The 12,681-nt window shown below is 52.5% G+C and overlaps 2 protein-coding genes across 2 annotated transcripts; both read left to right on the top strand.

The window, feature by feature from the left end:
• Window positions 1-2,545: 2,545 nt before the first annotated feature.
• Window positions 2,546-4,400, top strand: FIBRA_07499 (uncharacterized protein; the record flags this gene model as incomplete). The annotated part of the gene is made up of 8 exons (XM_012329180.1): window positions 2,546-2,842; window positions 2,924-3,145; window positions 3,197-3,373; window positions 3,441-3,606; window positions 3,679-3,808; window positions 3,867-3,919; window positions 3,997-4,175; window positions 4,248-4,400. The coding sequence occupies 8 exons, from the start codon at window positions 2,546-2,548 to the stop codon at window positions 4,398-4,400; spliced, it is 1,377 nt and encodes a 458-aa protein (XP_012184570.1).
• A 774-nt stretch (window positions 4,401-5,174) lies between these two features.
• Window positions 5,175-11,792, top strand: FIBRA_07498 (uncharacterized protein; the record flags this gene model as incomplete). The annotated part of the gene is made up of 27 exons (XM_012329179.1): window positions 5,175-5,418; window positions 5,474-5,533; window positions 5,583-5,845; window positions 5,891-6,331; window positions 6,384-6,482; window positions 6,539-6,643; window positions 6,693-6,932; window positions 6,982-7,317; window positions 7,372-7,551; window positions 7,606-8,160; window positions 8,208-8,264; window positions 8,342-8,557; window positions 8,608-8,808; window positions 9,033-9,172; window positions 9,240-9,849; window positions 9,899-10,010; window positions 10,062-10,147; window positions 10,197-10,205; window positions 10,256-10,336; window positions 10,396-10,536; window positions 10,598-10,711; window positions 10,761-10,853; window positions 10,913-11,095; window positions 11,152-11,262; window positions 11,317-11,514; window positions 11,571-11,687; window positions 11,757-11,792. The coding sequence occupies 27 exons, from the start codon at window positions 5,175-5,177 to the stop codon at window positions 11,790-11,792; spliced, it is 5,028 nt and encodes a 1,675-aa protein (XP_012184569.1).
• Window positions 11,793-12,681: the final 889 nt, after the last annotated feature.

The raw sequence follows: 12,681 nt of genomic DNA, 5'->3' as shown, positions 1-12,681 counted from the left end.
AAAAAAAAAAAATACCCTGAACACTCGCCCGCCGGACACAGGCGCCAAACTGGGGACGAACCTGGAGGGTCTATGCTGCACACCACCAGCTGCCGCAGGTCCTCCCTATCTCTCCAAATCGGGCTGTCGGCGCTTTTCGGAGGCACCGTCCACTGATCGCCTTCCGGCGGTAGACAGTCCAAAACGGCCTTGCCAAAGGGCCTGTACGGGACATCAAACTCGAGCAGCAGGCTCTCCTGCTCGGCCTCTTTGCTTTCTGCCTTGCCTAGCGCACGCACAAAGTGGCCTTCGGGATATCGGGACGTGCTTTCCCACCGATCGATTGCCACAAGAATTTTTTGGCCCACCAGCGACGGCGCCTGCCGTGTCCGCAGGCGGATCCGGGGAAGCAGGCGCGAGACCGGGGTAGCGAACACGGTTTGTTGTGAAAGCGACGTTGTGTTCGAGGACGTTAGCGACGTGCTATCGATGTGGCAGACGTACCTATGGACCCAGGTTCAGTACCTTATTACTCAGATACAGCCGAAATCACGTTGCACACTCACGATCTCCAGTTACGCTTAATGATGCCGACGACACGACCAGTGGGCTGTCTGGCTGCGTCGCGCGCCTTGGCGTGGTCGGTCTGCAGAGCGCGACGTTCAACCGCCAGAGTCTCCTCGTCTTCGCTCTCATCTTCAGATTCATCGGCATCGTCGTTCTTGAGTGTCGCTAAACGCTATATTAAACACTGCGTGAAATTAGGCGAATGACGATCGCACCTTCTTGATCGACCACTTCGTCGGCAGGTGCTTTCCACTCGCTCCGATCGAACACCTCGACCGCTACGACGTCCCCTTGAACGGCGCGGTTCATGTTCTCTCGCCCGATGAGCAGGACGGGTTTGTCGAATGCGGAGACTGGCACGTTTCCCTGCACCGCGCTCAAGGTCAGCGCCGACCTCGGAGATAGCCGGTATGAATACCTCGAGATAGTTGTATTGGTTGGCGTTGAAGTGGCCTTGGTGCAACAGCCCCGACTTGACACCGGCGAGCAGCGATGACATTGATATATACTGTTTTCGATGTCAGCGCGCGCGAGCCGGGTGACGAACGTGGGGCGTACATCCGGATACAGAGCGTGACGGGCGGCCACCGACCTGGTTGGCTCCAACTCGTCGGACCCTGCAGAAGATACCAGGTCGAGCAACTTGGACGACTCCTTCAGCCCTTCGACGTATTTTTGCACTTGCCGCGGAATGAGCAACCGTGGTGAAAATTTCAGCACGAACGAAGAGAAACTGACCGGAGATAGACCTCAGACCCTCCTGCTCAGCCTTCTTACGATTGGCGGCGTCATCCGTCAGGAGGAGCACTTGTGGGATAGGCCTAGATGGCTGGCCGCGGACAGGAGGACGAGCGAGCGACAAGTGAGCGCCATACCATGAAGTCGCTCTGCGGATACCTGAAAATCGTTTGGTACTGCGGACAGCATCCACACATCGGGTTCCGCACCTCTGTCGTTACGGTCGTTCGGGGACTCTCCCTCCTCTCTGACAATAGCGGTTTCTCTGCGGCACATCACAAAGGCGGCCCTTGGATGCAAAGACACACGACTTACGATCGATATTCATTGTAAAACACCCATATCCTCTTCTCCTCGGCTTTGAGGAGCGCCTTGAGTCGGTTATACAACGGCAAAGAGCGGTGGCGCACTTCTTCCATGACGGTTTGCAGTACTATCGTTGGAGGGTTGAAAAGTTCCGACTCTATGAGGTCCATCTGAATGACACAGACCGCTCAGCTCAGAATGCTTTTTCACATCCGACACGGGCACTGGCTGACTGACCTGTGCGAGAAAAACATTCGTATCCGGCAGTAGATAATGACCATCTGTGTACGCGTCGTGTTCGAGCGAGCCGGCAGAGGGCAGCGTGAATTGTCCAGGATTTTCACAAATGCTGCACTCGCGGATTCCACACCCAACGTCATCTCTCAAGTACCGTTCGCGAAGTACTGTAAAAAGCTCAGGAAGCTACCGATATTTGCAGAGCATGCGAAGCACCTTTGATTACTTTTCCCCTGGCGGTTTTTTTGAAGAATTTTCGCTGTGTAATCACCGCTTCTGTCCTCGGTCGCTTTAGGATAGTGATTTCAGCCATGTTGGAGGGAGGCTAGGAGAGGATAGTGGTGCTCGTAGGCAGCGTCCTGCGGGAGGGCTGAGATTAGATCCGTGCTGCTAATCTCCTCAGCACGTGAGGGTTGACATTGATAAGATAACGCCGCCACCGCTCATCGGCATCCCGCCGCTCCACAGGTCCTTGTCTCACTGGTTTCATTGAAGACATGCACGGCGCTGCTGAGCTTGCGGGCAAATCTGCTCATTATTTCGTAGGATTCTCTCGACCATTCCCTGGGACGGAAGACACAAGTTCCCGGAAAACGGCCATATAGACAAGTTCGAAGGGTCGAATCTCCCGTGACTGCAAAGTTCCTCCGGGGGAGGGCAGGTGGTCCCACGTTCTTCGACCCATATCGCCTTCTGCTCCTGCCCTCTCACGACAAACATGGACGTCTCGTCACTTTTCATGTCGGCTGCACGATTGCTATCCCAGCTGAGAATCCCTTGGCTCCAGCTCTTGTCCGGCTTCCCTACCCAGGTCGTCCTGGACAGCCCAGAAGCCGCGTACAGCCTCTCCTCTATCGCGGGCGTGTACAACTCGTCTCAAACTCCCGGCACCCTCCCGTGGAACACCTTCAATTATTGCAACGCGCCCCATGTAAACGCGGAACACTACAGTCTGCCCGCGGACGCTCCAAATGCATCCCTAGTCCACTTGCACGTTGTGCTCCGGCATCATAAGGTAATCAACAGGGTCCCCATTTAACAACTCGCCATGCGTTGAGATTCGCACTCATGCTCGCTTCCGGCTCCAAATCTCCAGAGAACTCCCGACAACCTGTACCCTCAAGAAAATGAGCTCAACGCGGTACCGTGGACTTGTTCTGATTTCCGTCAATTGAGTTTTGCCGGAGGGGCGACACCCGTCTTGCACCAAACTCTCAGCCCTCCATGGCACCCGTTTCTCGCAACCTTCTGGAACGGCACATGCGACCAGGGCCAGCTCACGCAAGCGGGACTAGAAGACTCGATTCGCCATGGCGCGGTCTGTCGGCCTCCGTTCTAATGGCGTGACGCTTACCCTATGTTTTCATAGGACTTCTGGGCCGTCTATAGCGGAAGACTCGGCTTTTTGCACACTGTCAACGACCGTGATCTCTGTATCCGCACCTCGACCGAAACTCGGACCTTCCATGTAGCAAGCGGCCTTCTGACAGGCATGGACCCGGCCAGCGCTACGAATACCTTTTCAGTGACAACACAGCCATCGGCGGTCAGCGATCAATTGTATCGCAAGAGCTTGAGTACTCATACGTAGCGGTCTAATTCTAACCTGTTAGATCGACTCGATTCCACCACGCTACCCGTGCCCTAAAGCGGATCGCATCCGTTCGGCTTTTCAGTCTGTACCTGCCTGGACAGATCATCTCGAAGAAAATGCCGACCTGCAAGCAAGGTTGGCTGCCACTTTGGGCACTGCTGGCATGGCAGCGTGGTCCTCATGGTGTAGGGATATCTTGTTTCTATGCCTCGCCTGAATTCCGCGCTTATCTCCATCCCAAATTTTCAACTCAATAGACGACCACTACTTTGACACGTTCAGCTCGCGGACTTGCCATGGCCACCCTTTGCCGTGTAATTCTACAGGAGCGTGTGTATCTGAGCAAGACGCCGCCAGGGTTTTTGCGATAGGCGATTTCGAGTATGAGTGCGTACCCCACCCATGCGTTCAGCACGGACGGTTCTGATGCAGATTCCTCCCGCAGCTACATATGGAGCTCCGCCGAGAGCGCAAAAGCGTACACGCAGCTCACGTTTGGTGGGTGGCGTCTCAGTTACCGGCTGCTTTTACTGACTGATTACGACATTGACCCTCGGCAACGACCGCGTGTTCAGGTGTGTTCCTCATCGAGCTCGTCGACAATTTCAACCAGTTTCGTTCCGCCGGAGAAACTTGTAAAGTCAAGTTGTACGTTGGCCATGACGGCACAATGATCCGTCTCGCTGCTTCGCTCGGTCTAGGTCGAAGCGCACCTCTCCGCTGGCCTGCGCTGGGCTCCGAAATTGTCATGGAGGTGAGGGTCCCGCTCAGTCGGATCTTGTGGAGAGCCGAAGCTGATCCAGCTGCCATTACCGCCTCTACCTAGACCTGGCGGACCTCAGACGGGGATCACTTTGTCCGTGTGATGCACGAAGGAACACCTGTCCCGCTCCTTGCCTGGATTCCATTGGATGTGTTCGTTGAGATGCTCGAATCTCAGATACCACGGAACATCCTCGAGGCTTGTACGGAAATCTGAGTCTTCGCAACGGGACGGCGCGTGTCGTGTCTTCGGTGCATGCGACACTTCTTACAGGCGCCGCCGATGCGAAAACAAAAATACAGGAGTTCAGCATGCGTTCGCTTCGGGATTGCCGCATGTCCGATTAGCTCAAGCTTAGAGTCGTGCGCCAGGCCCCAGTTCCTGATCTGAGTTGGTTATCCTTTGCTGAGGCACGGCGACGCGCTGGTAAACAGTACTGGCTCCACAGTCCTCACTCTGTGCCGTTACCTCATGCCCACGGCGAACCTACTTTTGGTGCAGACTGTCTTCCGCCGTGATGCTGACCGGGCTAAACTGCATTTGCGTTGAATGTCCATCGTTTTTACGCTCCAGTCCCGTTTGATGATGATCTTGTAATTTAAAAAAATTTTCTTGCGAGATTGTAAGCATCGCTCTGCCTGTGCTGGTTTATCGCGAGCTCCTAGAGTGCTCAAAATAGTACATATCCGTGCGACATATTAACCAACCTGCCTAGGAACCCCACAGCGAAGTTGATCTCTAAAGTGATTAATTGATTCCTTCAAGTTCTAAGTTTAAGGACTGATTTCATTGAGATTTCGCACCAAGGTTAATGCACGTGACGTAGCAGGAGGACGCGCTCGCAGACACGACAGCAGTGGCATTCGTCCTCAACGCCCTGCTGAGTGGATCTTTGAGTCTCCCGCTCGACAATCTTGGGTCCAGGTTCTGCTGTGCGCTATAGCATACTGTGCGGGTGTATTCGCTGTGGACTAGGTAACAACACCAGCGATGCGCGCCGTCAGATTCTTGCTGGCGGTTTCATGGGCCACACGAATATGGGCTTTACACTCGTCTGAAGTTGGCGTGGTAGACTGGCATAAACCTTTCATTGGCACACCACTACTTGACGCGCACTCTGTCGCACCCAAGTTCCACAGGATCGGGGATGCCGGCGAGCCCACACACAGCGTTGTCTTGACAGCTACCGCCAGCAACGTCCTGGCAGCATTGGATCCGGTAGACGGACACATAGGTGCGTGTACCTCGGACTATATGCAGAATTCTGTTATGGACGCGGTCGAGTACAGTATGGAGATATATGTTTGAAGGCGACGAGCACGTAATCGGGTATAAGCAACATGGAAACGGTGAGTAGAACGCCACCTCGTCCCAAGCTTGAGGGCTTACCGCTCTCAGTTGTTGCCGCTGTGTCCGGGCCTGGTGGCGCTACGCTGAGACTGCTGGACGCCTCGGCAGGCCATTTGCTATTCGAGAGACGGCTGCACAGTCCGGAGTCCGGTCGTCTTTTCGATCCGGAGATGCTGGGGACCTCAATAGCATTTGGTAGTGAGGGGCAGGACAGTGATATTTTTGTCCTTTCCAATGCGCACATTGTGCGGAGGATAGACGGCAAGACGGGAGATGTAGAGTGGGGCTGGACCGCCCCTGATGAGGCGTGCGTATGCGTTTTGGATTGTGTCTGGCGCTGACGAAGTTAACCCAAGAAAGAAAGCTCCCTCGTAGCGTACTCGAAAATCATTTCCACATCATCCACAGTATACGTGATTGGACTCGCAAAGTCCTTTGCTGCATACACCGTGCATGTTTCGGCCTTGTCTGCAACGACCGGAGAGCTTATCTCGTCTATCAATGTCCCATCGAGCATCCGAGATGGTCTCGCAGACTTTCTGACTCTCAGAAACGTTCGGGATTACAATATCGCTCCACATGTTGTTTGGCTCGAAAGCGAGTCGGTCCGGTCGTTCGCCCTCTCGCCAGAGCTCGCCGCAAAGCCGATGATGATCAAGGGCGCTGACTACAAGAGAATTTTAGACGTTGGCCTCGAGGACTTCGGACAGATCGTAGCGCTCAAAAAGGACAGCACGGCCCACGTCTTCGCGCTTGGAAAAGAAGGCTTGAAAGGCATATGGGAGTTCGCAGAATCGGTACGAGTCTCCACCGCCTCGGTAGTCCTACTTTTTTGTCTGACTTCTAAAGGTTTCGTCAAACCGCTACACGGAGTCAATATACAGCAGCGCTGTTGACAAGGATGGCCGACCCTATGTCGCCCGCGTATTCTGGTCCCACGTTTTCAAGGTATGTCAAATTACTCCTGCGCGATCGCAAGCGAAACAGCGCTAATCCGTCCACAGAAAGCCTCTGCGCACATCTTTGCCGCGCATCTTTCGGATGGCAAGGGCCTGGCATCCGGTTTTACCTTCCCTTTTGAGACGAGCGTACACGGCGTAATCAGTCATGTACAGTCGCTGCTTTACTTCCGGTGTTTTCTGTCTGATGATCCTGCAGGTGGCTGTGGACGCAGCGAACCCGGGTGACTTACAAATCATTGCGCGCCTAGCGTTAACGACGAGTACGGGCGCAGTACAGCTCTGGCATCAAGATCAGCTGCAATGGACCCGCGAGGAGGGCTTGTCGGATATCAGAGCCGTAGAGCTTGTAGACCTATCTGAAAGGAAAGTGGCCACCGCGCGTATTGATGATGAGTCATTTGGCGACAGGATCAAGAGACAAATCGCGGAAGCTCAGGTACGGGTCCCCGGCGGACTTAGGTAGCAGTATGCTTAAATCACCACAGGACTTCCCTCAGTATGCCACCAGCTTTGTCAAGCGCTTCGTGACGGGCTCATACGCGTCTGTCTCATCCTCTGTTGCGCCGGATGTCAATGCCTCGGAGCCTCTTGCGCGTGATGCGTTCGGATTCAGAAAGGTTATTGTCGCTGCAACCTCACAAGGAAAGTTGTACGGCATTGATTCTGCAAACGGTGAAGTTTTGTGGAGTCGCGTATTTGGATTAGGCTGGGCAGCAAATGTTGGAGGGCAGGTTCTTCCCGTGAAAATATTCGTAACGCGCACTGTGAGCGATGGGGATTCCCCACAGGTAGTATTGGTAACGCAGCGTAAGGCAACTAATGTGAGCTTGGTTGACATTGATTGGGGTCAAGGCGTTAACTTAAAATTGAATCAGAGTCTTGTAGACACGGTGGTATTCCATGTCGATGCACTGACCGGAGACGATGCTACGGGGAAGTCCCCTTCCAAGGATATTCTGCAAGGGGTAGATGTAATCTCAGGCCCCTTGGTAGAAGCGTTCATGCTCCGGACAGACGCAGGCAGGGTTGTTGTCCTGTTGGATGAATTTGCACAGGTAAATTAATACAATGCCACTGATACGTGGATGAAGATAACATCGATGTTCCAGATCTACTTGTACCCCAATACTCCCGAAAGCCAGGATGCCTTCCGGAGATTAGCGCCGTCCCTGCACATTCCGCTGCGCACCGGACGCCCTGGCCATCGCACTATTACTGGTCACAGGATATCTCCAGAGCCTGAGTTTACTGGTCGACATCTTTCCCTGCCCACATGGACGCTGGCCCTTCCTCCCTCCGAGGACATCCTCGCGATTGTTCCGCGGACTCAGCAGCCTGTTGCATCCCTTGGAAAGGTACTTGGGAATCGCACCACGCTGTACAAGTACCTCAACCCTCACCTCATGGCTGTGGTCACCTCATCCACTAGCCGATGTTCGATTTATTTGGTGGATGGCTCCAAAGGGACGATTGTATACCACGCCGTTCTCCCTTCCGCGGATAGCAAGTGCGACGTGAATGTTGTTCTAGCCGAGAACTGGCTAGTGTATCATTATTTTGACAGCGAAGCGACAGGCGTTAACGAAGCGAAGGGCCACCGTATTGTTTCCGTTGAGTTGTATGAGGGGGGCGGCGTCGATGACAAGACTAGAAGGTTGGATAAGGTTTTATTGAAAGCTGTCAGACACTCTTAATTGACATACGAACGCAGCTCCGAATTGTCTTCTTACTCCAACAAAACAACTTCCCTTACAGCCTTCGAGCAAGCGTATGTCTTTCCCCGCGGAATAAAAGCTATGTCGACAACATCGACGACATATGGCATTACCATCAAGGATCTTATAGGCGCGTGAAAGGGTCACTGTAAGGCGCTCCGCTGATGCTGAAGCTTTCCACACAGTGGCGAATGAAAACTACCAAATACAATCTTTCCCTCGCCGTTTTCTAGACCCTCGCAGGCCGAAACGCAAGCCGACTAGTGAAGAGATGGAAGAGTGGCTGACTCAGTACGACGCACTCCTACCTGATGATCCCAAACGAGTCCTATCCCATGACTATCAGGTCAATATGATTTCCGGTGATATCGGAAGTGTGCTGATGCGTTCTGTTAGGTCGTGGGCACCAAGCATATTCTGACATCCCCCGCCTTGCTCGAATCGACATCGCTCGTCTTCGCGTATGGGCAGGATCTATTCTTTACGCGCATCACGCCATCGAACACATTCGACCTTCTCAGCGAAAACTTCAACAAGGCCCAGCTCGTTCTCACAATCGCTGGCTTGGCCCTTGCGATTGTCATTGCCAAACCCATGGTGCGGAGAAAGCGCTTGAGAGAAAAATGGTACGAATAGTGTTGGAGTCGATAGTTTTGCTATAATCTGTTGTGAAGCCACTGTATATATTCTCCATCCTTTTCTCTCTCGAAATGGGCTACACATGATGTGCAACTTGTTTTGATTTTCTGATGCCGCGCGACGCGCGTTTGGGCGCCAACGCGCTCATTTCAACACGTGCTGGACGCGTCGACTCGCCGTAGCCACGCGCTGCTGTCGCCTTGAGCCTTGCTGTTTCATCTAGCTACTTTCACCTTTCCCCTCGCACGCGCTGCAGCGCTACAGACCCTCTTGTACAAGAAGCCATGAACGGATACATAGATGATGATATTGAGGTTGCAAAGTATGCATCTATCGCTGTATATCAAGAGTACTAGAATCTAATGATCTTGATGATATATTTATTTCAGAGCAATCGCGCTGAGCCTCCAAGAATCTCAACCTAAACCTTCATATCCTCGTCAGATCGATTATATAACCATTAGTGACGATGAGGATGAGCAAGACGATGACGAGAAGCAATTTCAAGCGGACTTGCAACGCGCTATTCAGGCGTCAAAACAGGAGGAAGGGACCAGTTTATCCCCAGCCAGACCTGCCGAACGACAAGCTTCAGCCCCGACAGCTGCGACCCCGTTCCTGTCCGAACGGGCACAGCTCGAGAAGGAGCGGCTCGCAAGACAGAAACGGCTGCGTCCCGATGTTGATCACGATGCTCAGGCTGGATCTGAAGAGGACAGCGATGTGCGTGATGCGAAGAGGCAAAGGCTTTCCTCGTCTTCGTCTGCTAGGTCCTATAGAGCCAACCCCGGTTCTTCTTCCAGTGCTAAATCCGGCCCCATCGCCAGTGGGAGCCACTCGTGGGCCCGAACTCAAGCAATTAGTTCGCAAAGCGGAGCGGCCTCTTCGTCGAAAGAGCAGTTATTCTGGGAGGGCGAACTGCGCCAAACAGGTAATGCACATGTGGATCCCAGAAAAGATACGCTCCCGACATTCAGATTGACGGACATCCTTGCACCCGTGAGTTTCCAAATTTCCCTGAGGTTTCTTGTCGAATTGACTGATCCAGAGAGATGATATCGCATTTGCGATCGTCTCGGCGTACGTATATAACTATTCATGGCTATATTCACTCTTCAGTCCAAATACGCCAGTGATAGCGGTCGCTCAAGATCCTGAAGGTAAGCAAGAGTGATAACGGAACTCAAGCACTGATAGAATCTCGTCTTCAGGGCAGGAGACTATCAAAACTATCCTCCCTAACTGGATCAAAACGACGCCATTTCTTCGCAACGGCATGGGTTGCATGCATATGAAGGTGCGCGCACAATGCGGATATTTGACGTTAAAATTGACCCTTTCAACAGTTTATGCTCGTATGTCGTAGTGCTTAGACGAACTAGTGTAGCATCTCACACCCCATCAGCTATTTTACAAGTCAGGCCGCCTACGCATTATGATCTCTACAGCAAACATGATAGAATACGATTGGCGTGATATTGAAAATGTATGTTCTGGAGCATTTTACTTCCTTCTCTTTGCTTAATCATACATGACTCTTCCAAGACCGCGTGGGTACAGGACGTTCCCCTACGGTCAGCGCCAATATCGCACGATCCGAAGGCGGAAGATTTTGCAGCCGCCATGGTGCGCGTGCTTCGTGCAATCAGCGTGGCTCCTGCTCTTGTATCGCATCTACGCAACGATGTGAGTATGGTTGTCTGGATCCCTTTATTCCGACGTCCTACAAGCTGCACCAATCCCATAGCATCCCGATCTACCTTTACAACGCTTAGAAGAGTTTCGTATGAAGTGGGATTTCTCCAAAGTCAAGGTATCTCTAGTACCCTCAATTGCTGGAAAGCATGAAGGCTGGCCTAAGGTATGAACTAAGTTCTCGAGTTTCCGATAATCTGCTAACAAGTGTTTAGGTCATCTTAGCCGGTCATACTGCATTGATGAAAGCATTACGAAATTTGAACGCAGCAGCAGATAAGGACAAGGAGGTGATACTCGAATGCCAGGTATGCTCTCCGAGATCTCCGCTGCTTATCCACGGACTTGTACTCTACCATGACGATAGGGGTCATCTATTGGCAATTACAGCACACAATGGATGAATGAATTTCATTGTTCAGCACGGGGCGAGTCGGCGCAGTCGTGGCTGGACGTCTCAAAAGCGCGCCGCGCAAAACTTTCATTTCCTCCTGTCAAAATTCTGTTCCCTACCTCGCAATACGTGCGCGACAGCGCTCTAGGTGAAGCGGTGCGTTCCCGCCTGAATCTGAGGATCTTATCCAACTCAGTTTGTTTTGCGCACAGGGTGGTGGCACCATGTTTTGTCGTCGCAACCAGTGGGAGGGTGCAAAGTTCCCGCGGGAGCTGTTCCATCAGTCTAGGAGTAAACGAGGTAAGGTACTTATGCACTCAAAGGTTCGTGTCCCCCGTCTCCGGCTCTAGTAGTTCTGTGCGCCAACTGTGTTACAGATGATTTTAGGCATGTTTCGTTCACGACCTAGCGTCTTCAGTGGGAGCAGCAATCGCTCGGATAGCGAAACCGAGGACGAAGACGATCCGGAGAGTGACCAAGAGAAGCTTATAGGATGGTTGTACGTCGGCTCGCACAACTTTACGCCGTCCGCCTGGGGCACGCTCTCTGGCTCTGCGTTTAACCCAACGTTAAATGTGAGAATCAGTGGTAATCCTGGCCGCACGTGTGGTGACTGACCATTATGCTATAGATTACGAACTATGAGCTTGGGATCGTACTTCCCTTGCGGAGTGAAGAGGAAGCGAACCGAATGGTGTGTTGGGAGCGACCTCCAAAGAAGTATGCACATGGGAAAGATGAGCCATGGGTGAGCTGCTATCCGAATGACATGGTGTTTGAATTGGGCCACTAATAGCACTATCCGACGATGTATTAGATACAGTCGGAATCGCCGGCATTCGCACAGGGTTGAGCCAGTGGCGGTCTCGAAACAGGGCCAGAGGGTTAGCCAAAGTAAGGTCACGAGAAGGTCCGTTAATCATGCTTTGCAAAGATATTCCTTGAACTATGTAACTTGACATACTGCATGGAATGAGACAAAGAGGTGCTGCATTCATGTAGGGCATTTGGCATCAAGAAGAAACTAATGTCGTCGACAGTTTACTTGGGAGCGCATTAGTCGGACTGTGACGGAGCAGATGAGAGATGTATCAAAATACGTTAGCAAAGAAGTACATATTTTACTCTGACAGCCAAAACCGAAGTCTCCAGTCTATAAGTCTCCAACGCGATCTCCACGTCGTCAGTGATTGAAGCTAACCGGCATGTGCGGCATTGAAGGTGCCGGCGCTCACCGATCAGCAAATCTGAGGCAGCTACTCGGGCCAGAGTCCTTTGGGAGAGAGCATCGACACATCGCATTCACCAGTTCAAGGACTACGTTATTATAGGATGACGCGGTCGGAACGTTCAGCAAGTCTTCTTGAAATTCAGAGAGTGATACGGTGTGTGTCAGGTGGCGATCAGATCAGGTTAATTCCTGTCCATGATCCAAGCACTTCACCAGGTCATCTACATGACGATTGTTGTATGCGAAACAACACGGTGTTGGCGGCGTATATTTCGTCCACAGCACCTCCAAGCGCTGCCCCTCCGCCATGCCGGATTTCTTTCGCTATCGCCACCAGCCCATCAGGATCCTCTATTTACTCTACAAAGTCTTCTCTCTCTTTGTGCACCTCACGTACTAGACACTCTGGAATCTTCTTCCAGCATCGCGCCCTTGACGCTCGTGGCCCATGTCGCGCGTACCGGTAGTCAACTTCTTCCGAGTTCTCAGATTCACTCTCATAAAGACATCG

This window comes from Fibroporia radiculosa, assembly GCF_000313525.1.
Source record: "Fibroporia radiculosa TFFH 294 genomic supercontigs, scaffold13136, whole genome shotgun sequence".
NCBI classification, from domain to species: Eukaryota; Fungi; Basidiomycota; class Agaricomycetes; order Polyporales; family Fibroporiaceae; genus Fibroporia; species Fibroporia radiculosa.
This window is presented reverse-complemented; position numbering and strand designations above follow the sequence as displayed.